Consider the following 14,719-nt stretch of genomic DNA (forward strand, 5'->3'; position numbering starts at 1 on the left):
AATAAATTAGAGTCCATAATCTTCTATGGAAAATGATTTTTCTTAGTTTCCCTAGTATTTTATCTGAGATTAGTCATACTAATATCATAACTACTCATCATAACCTAATGATACCTTATATATACAACTTACTTTTTGCATTTACGCTAGGAAAGATATTAGATTCTTCTATATAAGTAGAGTTAACAGTACACAGATAACCAACATCTAAAGGTATCTATTTCAAATATTTAATTTACTGCGATTTATTTTAATGAAATAATGTAGCTAAGCAGATCATGTATAAAATGAGCATCTTCTATTCAATAGTTTATAGTTTTTTATTGAATGACCTATATCATATTTCTTAATCCATGAAATCACTTTTAAAAATCCCTTTCTTATGAGTAATTTACAATATTAAAATGGAAAAAGTCTGCCTCAGTTTATCTGCAAGTCAAAACATAACTCAGTTAAGTATATAGTTATGATCAAATCCAGTGTCTTCTTTTATAGACAGACAGCTAGATGGATGGGTGGATAGATAGATAGATAGATAGATAGATAGATAGATAGATAGATAGATAGATAGATAAAATATAATCGTATCACCCCTTTATCTTTCCTCCAGCTCTCCCAATTACTCTCACTCAAACTCAAACCCATAACCTCCCTGAAGTTAGTAATTTTTCTTTGACTATTATTGTCACACACATGTGTATATTTATGCATGTGTATGAACAAATATTATATAACCTGCTTGAGCCTGATTTTGTTGGTAGTGTGTATGGACTTTCAAAGATGGTCCTCTGCATCGAATACCAAAAAGGATTCCCATTTCTGGTACAAGCTAATTCTCCTTTTCCCAGAAGTCATTAGTTACCTGTAGTTACTCATCTAGGAGTGAGACCCTCTTATACCCTTTCCACATTCCCATGCCCATTGATATTGCCATTGTTGTGGTCCTACTCATATAGCCATTTATAGGAGAGATGGATTCACAGAAGACTTCCTGGTATTCTAGCTCTTACAGTCTTTCCTCCTTCTTTCTCATGATGTTGTCGGAGCCACAGATGCAGGAGCTGTGATGTAGTTGCATTCACTTGGGCTATACTTCCCTTGATTTGTTGATCTCTCCATTCGGTCCCATTGTGTTTCTCTGTAGTGGTCTCCACTGGCTGCAAAGCGAGACTTTTAAGAGGAGGAAGAACAAATTAATCTTTAGAAAACAGTACAGATTATGTTGGTTATTTTACCCCTTCGCTGTACTGGAAATTTGCATCACCCAAGACTTAGAAAAACTTCTGAGATTTCCTTAAGTTTCGTATTTGTGTTACTCTTTAAGATGGCATGCCATTTAAAAGATGGGCCAGGGAAATAACACAGTGATTCAGGCCTTGCGGTCATACTATACAACTTAGGTGGAGAGTCAGACATAGACAGTTTAATATAATACATTGTATCTACGACTGTTTTAAGGACAAAATTGTTCCAGTATTTGAATCTTCCTGTATTTATTTTTTTACATTAACAAAAGCATGAAGCTGAAAAATCCCGAGCCTAAAACTGAAGTTTCTTATAATTTTTTAAACAAAAAATATTATTTACTTTTATTGTAACAATCATACTTTCTTAGTGAGTGTAAAACTATGCCACAAGGAGCCAGTGGTCAAGTATCATTGGCTCAAGTCAATACAAAACACTGAATAGGCCTTTCTAGTCTTTATTTCATCTGGGGAACGAGCCACCCATACCAATTGCCCTAGCTGAGCTGTCTCTGAGCGTAAGTTTTACTGGGAATATCTAGGTTTTGCAGTGGCAATATATGGTGCCTAAAACTCCAGTACTAACTTTTCTTTTATGTGTGCCATAAAAACTGAATCAAAGACTCTTAGAGACAGAAGAGTATGATGACACCCACCCAGCCAATGTTTTAGAAAGTGAGGAAGGGGTATAGATAGTTAGGTGACTTTTCCACGTCAGCGCTTGAGATAAGAAAGACATGTTTTGGGGTATCCATTAGTGATTTATTTGATGTAAGTAGCAGCACTGTAACGTGGCAGCAGATGTCAACAGGTAAAGCATGGAAAATCACTTTATTAAATGATTCGTTCTCCTCCTCCTTGACTTATTACAGGGGGACAGAGCTCCAATTATTTCATTCCCTCTATGGCCAATAGCAGCTAGAGCCCTAAAGATGGCACTAAAGAAATGAAGGCAGATAATTGGCTCTGTCACCATTTTTCATCTGGACAAATCTCAATATGTAAATATCCTGTAATATGATGAGCAGCTCAGTTAATCCATGGAGTCCCTTCACACTTTACTTGTTCTTCTTCCTCCACCGTGGACTGTTAACCCTGCTCAATCCTACATGCTAGCAATAAACAAATAAACAACAGGCACATGTTTAGTTTTTTCCACTCATCTCTCCAACTTCTTCTCCTTTTACCTTTTAGGGTAAAAAATCTCAGCCGTACTTCAGTCGCCTACTGACTGACGTCTTCTGGTTTAGAAATGACCGCTGAAAAAAATCACAGTAGTGAGCTGTGCCTATGGGAATAAGAAGTCTAAACTTAGATACTCACAAAATTAAAACACAAGTTAGATACCAACGGATCCGTATGCATATATAATGCTTATTTCTGATGATGCTGGGGTAAGGCCGAAGGAATCTTTGAGCCTGAGCCTTCTGACTATGAATTTCTATCTAGCCTTCATCAGTGGACAGTTTTACATTTTATCAGTAGGCAGTTTTACATTTGGTTGATGTGCATGTCACTGAAATAGGTTTCGACATTAAAGCAACAGCAAGTGATTTTAGTAGTATTTCACGATTTGCATCACACAAACAGTTAAACATTTCTTGCTGCGGAGAGTCTCCGCTTTAAAAATAGAAAATGCTGCAGCCTTTCTGGCCCTTCCCCCACACTGCATCTACCAGCCCCTTTCCAAGTATTTCTGAATAGAGCTCAGTGCTGAAGCTTTTCTCCAGGCAGCACACAGGAAACGTTGTGAAAGTCAGAAGGGGAGGAAAAAGTAGGTAGAGAGCCAGATGCTAATATTTCTTCTGGGGAAGAGCACTTGTATCCATGACACCTGCTTGTTACAGACAAACACACCAACCAAAGTATGTCTGCAGACATTGCTGTGGAAGGGAACGCCATTAAGCAAATCCTCCCGAAAAGAAAACTAGCAAATGTAGAGGAATGTTCTTCTAAGCGAAAAGCTAGCTGGGGTATTCTGACCAGTCAAGGTTAGTATAGCAGCCATTTGCAGTAAACTACATTGACCTAGTTTGGCAAATACTAACTTTAAACTGTGGGCGCTTTCCAGAATGTAGATTCGGGAACGTATGACGTGGCAGAGGACTGCACAGCAGTTTCATCCTTTAGTGTGTTTGAAAATGCATCTGCCAAGTCTCCACTGTGATTGGATATTAAAGACAATGGTCAACTTTTAGATGCTGTGTTAATCCTCTTTGCGTTTTAGCAGTGAACTCTACATTGGCATGGGAATGGAAACAGGCTATGATGCAGGAAAAGGCTGTTTAGAAACAATATGAATTTTAAATCATGTATTTTAGACCATAAGCTAGAAGGGTGATTTAACTAAGAAAATGAGTGCACGGTCTTTGTTGAAATGTCCTTACATTTTGTGAATTTTAACGATAGAAAATTGTGTTAAGCATGAAGAAGATTGAACACAGTAGTTCAAAGAGCGGTTCTGGGAGGGAACTTTATGTTAAAAGCAGAAAATACCTTAGCAAATAACAGGACACCAATATAGTCCATAAAAGATTTAAATGCTGGAAATGTGGAATCGGAAACAAACTATTACCCCATCGTAGCAATTATGTTTACTGTATAATAGGGTTTGAAGATTGTTATTTATAAATTATTCATTTTCAAATAAAGCAGTTATAAATCAGACACATATTTTTAAAAGATTGAAGCATGCAGTTGGATTGTTTCTCCTCACTACAAACACATCTCCTTACTTAAGATTATCAATGTGCTTAACAATAAAAAAGCCGAACAGCATGAGCACAGTTTGACTGCAAAGAAGACAGGCAGAAAGGCAAAAAATAAATAAATAAATAAAATGAGCTGTCACTTTAAAATATGAAAGCCTAATTCAGTGACCTACAAATTGTTTTTCTCTTGTGTGTTTATGATGCCCTGGGAATAGTAACAGCTGTTGGAAAGTATCACCAAGTAGTTTCACGTGTCCCGCTAAGCCTTTACGTCCGCAGTGAATGCAGTGCTTTTGGAAGAAATAATGATCTTTTAGACTTTCGTTAAATGGAAAGAAAATTATCCCAGGGGTAGACCTTGCGAAGTGACAATGATTGATGTGTGAGAGATGGCCAAAAAAGGGCCTGAATTCACCTAAGTGAGTCTCTGGCATCTTAGTGCTGATAGAGGCTCCATGGGAGGTTGAAAGTAAGCTACATAATTACACTCAGAATCTAATTATGATAATGACCTTTGACCTACCTTGACTATATTGAAATTATGGTAAATGGGAAATTCACTATATTTTGAGGGGAAAACAAGACTTAGCAAATTTCTACTTGACTAAGCTTCAGGATTTTCCAACACTGTTAATGAGTGTAAATAGGTCCAGTCCTGATGGGGGTCATTTGATGGTAAGGATTAAAATTTTAGGAATTTCTTGAGCATACATGGAGGGATATTCACAAAGCTAAGTGAATCTGCTGATTTACTAAATCTAGAAGCCATTTGAGGGCTAGCAAAATTATAGATAGGTTGAATTGTGATTTACCAATAGGGAGATTTTAAGGACTCCAAATTAAGAGTTCTACTGTGTTAGATTATCTATTTAAATATCTAAGTGGAAAAGTTGAATAGTTAGCTGGACATGAATTCTCAATTTGAGAGGAAAGGACTGGTCTGGAGATAAACAACTGGGGTAACCACCATGGGTAATGTTTGTACACAGAAAAATGGTTCAGAGGGTACAAGGTGCATGCCCCTAGTCAAGCTTGCCAACCTGAGTTTGCCTTAGAAACCCACATAGTAGAAAGAAAAATGCCTCCCACAAGATCTCTGATCGCCACCCTCATGTGCTGGCCTGCATCTGCTTGTGACACACACACATGTACAAATACAGGCACACATTAAATAATTAAATGTAACAATAAGTGTACTGATAATTAGTTGATACATGATAAGGTAAATAGTAATATATATGACTATGATAAGTGATTAATACCAAATAGTATTTATGTAAAATGCTACAGAATTGTATTTTGTGACATGAAACGATGACAGTATGACTAAATGAAACAAGTAGAGTCCTGGCATGGTAGGTTACTTCTGTAATCTCAGCCTACTGGAGGCTGAGGCAGGTTGATGGCCATGAGTTTGAGGCCAGCCGAAGCTACCTAATGAGTTCCAGTATGGCCTAGACGACAGAGGGGTACACTATATAAAAACCTTGAAAACAGAACCCCTAATAGATTCAAGGCAGAGTGAATCATATGATTGCATCTCCATTTAAGCACTTGTTTACTTTAAAAAATTTATTAAGAGGCCCGGCGGTGGTGGCGCACGCCTTTAATCCCAGCACTCGGGAGGCAGAGGCAGGCAGATCTCTGTGAGTTTGAGGTCAGCCTGGTCTACAGATCAAGTTCCAGGATAGTCAGGGTGACACAGAGAAACCTTGTATTATTACTAGTTTTTCAATAATAATAGTAATAATAATAATAAAGTTATTAAAGTAGATAAGTAGAATTGCCATTTACCAATTTACGGGCTGCTTCAAATCAAGAATTCAATTAAGTTGAAATGCCTGTTTACTCATCTAAAGGAAGAGGTTGGATAGCAGCTGGGACTGAAGTGTAAAATTTAGAGAAGAATGAACTGGATAAAACAACTGGGATACCCAACCTGTGATATTTAATAACCATGGGATGGGCAAAGATCTCAAGAGCTAGTGGACAGAAAGACACAGTCTGACATAGAGGGCAGGCAATGAAAAGAGAACATCTGAGCCACTAAGAGTTGATTCCTATCAAAGAAACACAGGAATGGTAAATGCGTATGAGGTTCTTGAACAACGTAGACTTAACTTTAAGACTATGTCACTATGGCCACTTGCTAGGATGGGAATTCCTTTTAAACCAGTGGAGAAGGAAAACAAAAAGTAGCTGCTTTTTCGGGAAATGATGAGTTTGCTTTTAAAAATGTTTTGAGAAGTCAGAACGTTATCTGAATGAATGTTCCAATGTGGGTACTAAGACACCCACACACTGAGACAATGGGGATGTTCTATCGGGAATTCACCAAGGCCAGCTGGCCTGGGTCCGAAAAAGCATGGGATAAAACCAGACTTGCTGAACATAGCAGACAATGAGGAATACTGAGAACTCAAGAACAATGGCAATGAGTTTTTGATCCTACTGCACGTACTGGCTTTGGGGGAGCCTAGACAGTTTGGATGCTCACCTTACTAGACCTGGATGTAGGTGGGCGGTCCTTGGACTTCCCACAGGTCAGGGAACCCTGATTGCTCTTCGAGCTGATGAGGGAGGGGGTCTTGATTGGGGGAGGGGGAGGGAAATGGGAGGCGGTGGCGGGGAGGAGGCAGAAATCCTTAACAAATAAATAAATTAAAAAAAAAGATTTATTAGAGGAATCAGGCTGACTTCTAGCTGTGGAGTTATTCATTTATATACTCATGATGACTGTCCTTGTACTGTGACCATTCCTTACCTACTCATCTCATTTATGATGATAGATGAAAAAGGTTTGATGATATAGAGCTTCATAATCATAAATAAGTTATCCCTTCTTCTGTTCATTATATATAGCTAATTTGTTTCTTGTAAGAGGCACTCACTGTGAGAACAATTAGGAGCCAGTATTCAAAACTGAAACACCATGAGAAAGCTATTTCTCTCTATATTTGCTTAGACATTTCCTGACATTTACTCGTCCATAATAAGAAAAAGGAACCAAAATGTTCATGGGTGACCAATGGAAACCACAGGAAGCTTCTAGTTTGCCTGATGTTAGTCTCTTAATGTATTTATTTGTTTATAAGCTCATTAACACCAAAAGCCTATGTTAAAGTATAACATTAAATAATTTTTAAACATGTATCTTAAGTGCATGGTTGGTGAGAGTTTTTCATGCATGTATGTATGTGTAACATGTGCTTGTCTGGTACCTGTGGAGATCAGAAGAGGGGGTTTTATATTCTGAGCCACAGTTATGGAAGCCTGTGAACCCTCATGTGGGTGTCGGGAACCAAACCAGGTCTTCTGCAAGAACTAATGCGCTTAACCACAGCACTATCTTACCAGCCCTCAAATAGAGTCATGGTTTCTATATGCACTTTTGGCTTTGATGTTTTCTGTCATACTAATAATTTTAGTTTGTATTTTGACTTTTTTTTGATTTTGGGGGCTTTTTTCTTTGTTTTTTCTTTCTTTTTGTCTTTAGAGGGGGAATGGAGAAAACATGAAATTAGGTGGGTGGGTAGGTGGGAAGCATCTGGGGAGAGTTGGGAGAGCAGGGAAGGGGAATGACTATGATCAAAATATATTGTGTGAAAAATTTTTAATAAGAAGATCAAAGTATAACATTACTGTTTTGTAATGGCGTAAATGAATGCAAACAGATTGTAAAAATATATACAGCTTTAATGGGGAAATAGACTTACAGAACCACCGTTCAGGCGAGTGCTGCAAGCATGCTCGCCAGATTTATAGGTAAACATTATCCCAAGGCAAACACTCCCCCTAAGGGGCGGGACTTATCCCTACACTGTTTGGTTTTCAAATGAAATTCACTATTTCATTTCATTGGTTTTGCATGATATTATAAACAAGAATCATAAAAATGATCAGTAATGTCTTTCAATTCCAACGCTGATCAGACAGCTAGAAAGAAACCAGTAGCATCTATAATGATTTGTAGTTATGGTCTAAAGATACATTGACCTGAAGTTGGTTGAGTATAATTATGTAACTTTCTTTGATTCTAATAAACTCAACAGCTGAATCTTAACTGTTTTCTGTGAAAATTTTATTGCTTATATGGTCAAATATTTTTTCCTCTGTGAAAAATTTCAGAAACTGGGAAAACACTTTACTTTTCTTTTAAAAAATGATATGCACCTAAAAGTTCTTGAGGAAAAAACATAAAAATATTAAATTTATGGAAGTTTTATTCAAACAGTCATAGCATTAGGCTAAGTTCTTTATTAATACTGACTTCAATCCCATAAGGAGTTGGAATTACCTTCCTTTTTGACGTTAAGAAAACGTTGTTTTCAGGTGCTGACTTCCAAAGGTCCCATAAGTTGTTATATATGTAGGCTTGATTTTGAAATCAAGAATTTCTCCTGGCAGCACCATTCATCTATAGGGGCAAATTGATATGATTAGATTATCTGCCTCAAACTAAGGCCTTCTTTTAGAAAAAATATTTAAAGTCATTTCTCTTGATTTGGAATACATTTAGAAGAAACTGATCAGTGAAGACACTGCAAACTTTATTTAGTTCCTTAAGATAAAGGGTGACATGCATTTTGTTTGTCTTATTTGCTTAGTTTTTCTAATTCTGTCCAACCCCATAAGCAGAGGCTGTCTTACAAGATAATGAATGGCTCATAGTGAACAAGAAAAACTAATTAGAATAAGTTGCATCTTCATGTAATTCAGTGTATTCTTCTATAACCATGGAGAGTCCAGCTATGGCTGTGCTAATATTATTATAAGAAAAATTTCGTAGTGGTGATAGGAATAGAAAGATAAGGTCAGTCTCTGTTCTTGAAGACACTAGTTTTGACAGCACATTATTTCCATCTTACTAAACATGTCCTCAAGAATATCTGTTAATCTGGTTGTTTGTATATACAACATAGCTCATTACATGCCTGGTGACTTATTTGTAAACTTGTGAGAGAGGGACAAAAAAATCTTGGGCCTGGAGCCTACATGTTTGGGGGTGTGTTTAAGTTCTTAAGTTACAGAGTTTTACAAAGGATTCTTGTCAGTTATGGTCCTAAACCTAAGTTGCCTTGTATTCATAGTGAATCTGCATCGATTGCAAAGAAGACAGTTGGTTTAATATCTTATAACTAAGGGGAGTTATAAAATGCCTCAACATTTCCCATAAAAATGAAAAGGTTACATGAAAAATGCCATTGTTTTTCTCATGATTATAATTTCTTGTTTGAGGTAAGTGTGGTGCAATTCATATTTGGGAAAATATTTTTTTAAAAAAAAAAAAAAGCCAGAGTACCCAAACGCCCAAGTCCTCCATATCATTGCTAAGTCAGCTCTTCAGTGAGTCCAGTTGTCACGATATTGATGGGGCTAAGAACTGGAACAGGCAAAGACTATCTAAATAACAACATGATGTCACCGTAGCCAGGGACAGAAGTAAAAGTAAAATGCTTTTGTTTTCATGACAGGATCCATGGTCTTAAGGATAAAAATAATTTAGGGTTACTATTTCTCAAAGAGGGCAATCAACTAGAAAAATAGAATTTTGAAGATAATTCGGATGTTCTAAACAACAAGTCATCATATTACAAGGATCTTTCAGCTCTTTAAAATGGCTGAGCACAGCTAGTAAATGACAAGGGATTTTTTTTTTTCATGCTGCTAAAAAAAGATGAGTCGAATTTACCTCAGCAGCGGCTGGCTTGAAGTGCCATGGGGAGACGGTGACTTAGGTATGGTATAGATCTTTATGAAACTGTGTATATATAGAGATACAGATATAGATATGAAATCATGAATTTTTTTTGCTCTTGCAATGTGATATTTAAGAGCAGGCGCTTACCCTGTAATAATAAACCAGATGTCTGGGAACTAGTTCTATTTCTAAATATAGACAGTCACCCCTGCATAGCTCCACACACTGTAGCAGTATGAATTTGATTAGCATGATGAAAGTTACATTTTGTAAAAAAAACAAATTCCATACTGATAATTTATCTGGATGAGTAAGATAAACATTTTTCAAAGGATTTTCCCTTTGATCCTAGATACACAAAGTGTAAAAATTTGAAATACTACAAAATAGTTATATATTAAGCTATTTTTATCTTGTTTGATCTTGAAAAATAATATAAAGCATGTCCATATGGAGAAGTATGATATTTAACATTGAATATATTTGAATAGATATTTGTAGTGGTTAAATTTCTGATACTAACAGAAAAAAGCAGGGATTGGTGAAGACATTTTGAAATAGAACAATTTGAAACAAATAATTTTTGTATAAGGTGATGTGTATATTTATAGATAATTTCTTTCATAGATTGAGTCATTTGTTGATTAATTACTTGATGAATTCATGAAGAAAAAGTGTAATGCAGTTACTTATTGTTTTCAAGCTGGAACCAGCTGTTGTAAGCATCAGTACAGTCAATAAGGTGAACCCATCGTTAGAATGCAGAAGAGACCTTGCTGGAAGGACTGTGGAGGATCCCTCTGCTGTAAACCTTGTTAGCTTTGCTGATTCTTAAAGGCCTTCATGATGCTGGGAAGGTCTGGGCCTAAAATAAACTTCAAAGATCATTTTTCTAGGCTTTTGTCATTCTTATCATTCAGTTGTCTTACATAGCAACAGTTGTAAAATGTGTAGTCATAATGAAGTAGAATCACATTATTTAGTGTCTGTTGTTAGAATAAATAAAAAATGCTGAACTTTATTACATCATTAGTTAGGAACTAAAAAACTGACATTGTAAATATTATGATTGAATTCAATCATATATCTAAGCATTTTTGATTTGAGACTCAGTGATTCCCTACCTCTCTGTTGATGAAACTGAATGTAGTGACAATCTATTTTGAAAGGTAACATAATTTTCATATTTTCTTGCTTGAATATTCACAATAAGAACTGATCTACATTTGAAGTGCTCAGGCATTTCATTTTGCATTAAATTTTCAGTGACAGAATAAACCAATGTGGATGATTTGATAGGCATCACATTTCACCCTGGAATCTTGGTCACAGCACACATTATGGAAGTCAGAAGACATTTAGGGGGAGTTGGCTGTCCCCTTCAACCATCTGCGTTCCAGGGATCCAACTCAAGCTGACAAAGCACTCTTACCCCGATGGGCTCCTCACCAGCCCTTTCTTTCTTTTTGTGAAAGGTGTATGTGCCTGGGCGTGCGTTAGTTTGCGTATATATGGGTGCTCACACAGGTAAAGTGTTTAGACAGCAGGTAAAGGGCTTAGAGTAGTGTCATACACATAGTGTACCTCTTTAACATTAACTATGACCACTATGATTTGCAGGTAAACAGGAAAGAAAATAAGGCACTCTTGCCCCCTCTGCCTTAGTATTTCCATTTTCAGTAAAATACTCTTTTGCCTTTAGATGTAAAGATTCTGCTGTGTGGCCAGTGACCTCAACACTTTGTGTCAGGCTCGTGTGCTTACTTATTTTTCCTTGTCATGTGTACCCAGACTTTATTCAGTGGAATTATTTAGGTATCATTTACAGGGTTCTGGTCAGTTTGTGGAAAGATTATGATACACAGGTAGAATCAAGAGGACTTTTGAATTCTCTAAACGGTGGAAATAATGAAGTCATTTCTAAAATACAGCATTCTTCTGTACTTACATCACTAATAATTTCATTATATAAATAAAGTTTAGATAGGAATTTCATAACACGTGCATTGTTGACTAATATCCAACTGACTATATCAATTTATGAAGTCAAATTAATTGGTGGTCTTAAAATGTGTGTGTTTATTCTATCCTATGGATTTAATAAGGGAAGAGAATTAGAGGGAAGATAGATATTAGTATTCATAATTTTACTATTTTATGAATATTTTTAGTCAGTTTTGGTTTCATTTCTTAAATTTTATTTAAATAAATGTTTTCTGGCACATATAGCCTCCTTATTTAATCACTTTAAATCCTATATTATTATCTTTAATATCCAGTAAATTAAACCAATAGAGACAGGACTGGGGCTATTTTAACTGCAGGAATCATGGTGAACCAGTCCAGCACACTTTCTAACTGCTTGACTGACCCTGACCCTCCGAGAGAGAGAGAGAGAGAGAGAGAGAGAGAGAGAGAGAGAGAGAGAGAGAGAGAGAGAGAGAGAGAGGAGAGAGAGGAGCAGTTGATGTGTCTCTTGAAGAGAGGGAGAGAAGAGCTCACGCACAAAGACCTCTTTTCCTAATGGGTGGGATATAAGAAACACCTGAGAAGAGGAAATTGAAGAGCATGACATCTAGGTTGGAAGACAAGTGCTCTGGTTTACCCACGCCTAATACACAAAGAATGCGTGATCTACCAGTGGGCCTTTGACAATATTGGCACCATTTCCAAAATAGTTGACTCTGTGTCCCCTTTGATAACACCTTTCTGGGACCTATTTAGGCTATGCCATGACCCAGACTTGGGGCTCACCTACTTGTCCTTCTTAAGCAACATTTTGAAGCTCATACACACCAGGATGAGGAGAATCTGAAGGCTGGGGTTAGGAGAGATAATAGGGCAGGCTGGGAGTGTGAAGCCATGGGTTTGGCTCTTAGCACTACTAAAAATCCAATAAGTACATCATTTGTGCTTATATACGAAAAAGCGTTTACTCCAAACTTTGGACCTTTTGTGTGTCCCATACTTTTTGGTTGATTACTCAGTAGATACTGTAAGCCTGCTGTAATTCAATTCTAGAGCAAATACAGCTCTCTGCATTTACACATTCACTAGCGGGATACTTCAACTAAGTTTTTTAAAGTTTTTTAAAATATGGGATCAGTCACTGGGTCACTTTGTTAAATGCTGGATGTGAATAATTTACATTGAACCTCATAGAGTTTGTGTTGACCCACGGGATCTTGTCATTTGTTTTTACAGGCTCCTGGGCAGATCGATCACCACTCCATGAAGCTGCAAGCCAAGGTCGACTTCTTGCTCTGAGGACACTATTATCACAAGTAAACTATTACATTATACTTCAAAATAAGCTCCCTTCGAATGAGCACAGACCACTGTCAAAGCAAATCCCTTTGAAATAAACTTTCTTAAATGTTACTACTGTTCCTTCTTTATAACTTGTATCAGATAAGACATTAGTTTCTGTTTTACATTTGAAATTCTTTCCTGAGTATTTTGTCATAATGCTATGTCTTCCTATTTCAAATTTCTCTTGTAGTATAGTTGAACAGTAATGTGGATTTTAGAAATTAGTTATTGCATTTATGTGTTACTTATTAAGCATTCTAAATATGTGTATTTTTATGTAGTATGTACAGCTAACTATAGTCTTAGTTCAGTCACATGTCTCCAAAGGGGTAGGCAGACAAGATGTTTAAGCAGCATATTTTACATTGTGGTCTTTTATGAAATATCATGGTGAACTGCCTGTGAAGTCAGTAGAATGCTATTCCTATACTTCATCAGAGGGAGCAGAGAGAGAAAGAAAAGCATAGATTCCTCCTTCAAACAGAAAGTGGCTAAGCTTGTGTCAGTGCATTACATATTATCAGCTTCCAGTCTGACTGTAATGTATACTCAGGGCATTAGTGATTCCCAGTGAAGGAATTTCTCAGATGGTTATGAGAAAGGAAGGTTTCTAACAACATAGTTGGAACAACACCGGACACTTGACATAGCCACAGCCTACCCAAGTTTCAGTTTCTCACCTGTCACATGAAGATGTGTCCAAGGTGTTCCCTTGGAGTGTCCAGTCCTGTGACAGCCATGTGACTGTTTTACTCATCACTTCAGGGTGGAGGGAGGACCTGTGCAAAAAGGTCAGTGGTTTCAAAGGCTAATCCCCTGGGGAGGGTCACATAATGCTTTCAGAGGATGGCAGTCCCAGTGTTTCCCAATGTGTCTCCTCCCCACAGATGATGCCAACCCTGAGGAGGGAAAGGCTCCCGCAGCTCCTTCTCACATGCCTCCATCATTGGGTCCTACTAGCATGTGGCCACATCTCCTCAAACAAGACCGGTTACTAGGAATTTGAAATCATGAAAACGATAAGGACAGGGTTGATAAAAATTCGACTTTCTAGCAACAAGATACACTGAGATTGTCTATGCCTGTGCCTCCATGTGTTCCCCTGTGACAGTTTATGACACTCTATGCTAAGATTTTGCCTTGAAACTTCATATAAAGTTCTTACTAAAATTAACAACAATAAACCATGAATTATTAATGATCTCCAGGAGGCAAAGACTCTTACATCCTAATAATTTTATATGATTTAGTCTGATATTATTAGCTTAATTAGAGCACAATGCTTATTAAGATAGAGAATTAAGTGAAATCTCATATTTTCCACTCACTGGGAACAGTAATAATTGCCATAAACGTATTATCCCATTTAACTCTCATGACCACTCTAAATTTAGAACTCAGAATATTTTTTCCAATTATCATGATTATTGTGAGTCATGCTTTAAACGCAAATCTAATTTTCAGGACAGAGTTCTCAACCTTACTGTATAACTAAATCATATCTATTAAATGAATAGCTATTTCATGACACATTCATAAATCAATTTACAAACATTTATTTTTTCAGTCTGGAATTGACCATTGATTTTATGATTTTTATAAAAAGTCTTTAATTCTATAAAATAAAAAATAGAGAACTAATACCCCACCAAAGATCTTAAGAAAATGAACTTTAAAGAAAATGTGCCAGAATCAATTAACAAAATACTTACCATTATTAGGTGATGCTGCTATAATAATGGCAGTGTTTT

The 14,719-nt window shown here is 36.7% G+C and overlaps 1 protein-coding gene across 4 annotated transcripts in view; it reads left to right on the top strand.

Annotated features, from left to right (window-relative positions):
• Asb5 (ankyrin repeat and SOCS box containing 5) overlaps positions 1-14,719 on the top strand; it is a 42,465-nt gene that overhangs the window by 21,178 nt on the left and 6,568 nt on the right. For 2 of the 4 annotated variants that reach the window (XM_075986778.1, XM_075986775.1), the window contains one exon: positions 12,861-12,940. In XM_075986778.1, coding sequence (XP_075842893.1) covers positions 12,861-12,940 — 80 coding nt within the window. Of the gene's footprint in view, positions 1-3,036; positions 3,236-9,556; positions 9,694-12,860; positions 12,941-14,719 lie in introns of those variants that run through there. The other 2 variants (XM_075986777.1, XM_075986779.1) reach the window with 2 other exon arrangements.

This window comes from Microtus pennsylvanicus, chromosome 9, assembly GCF_037038515.1.
Source record: "Microtus pennsylvanicus isolate mMicPen1 chromosome 9, mMicPen1.hap1, whole genome shotgun sequence".
Classification (NCBI taxonomy): Eukaryota; Metazoa; Chordata; class Mammalia; order Rodentia; family Cricetidae; genus Microtus; species Microtus pennsylvanicus.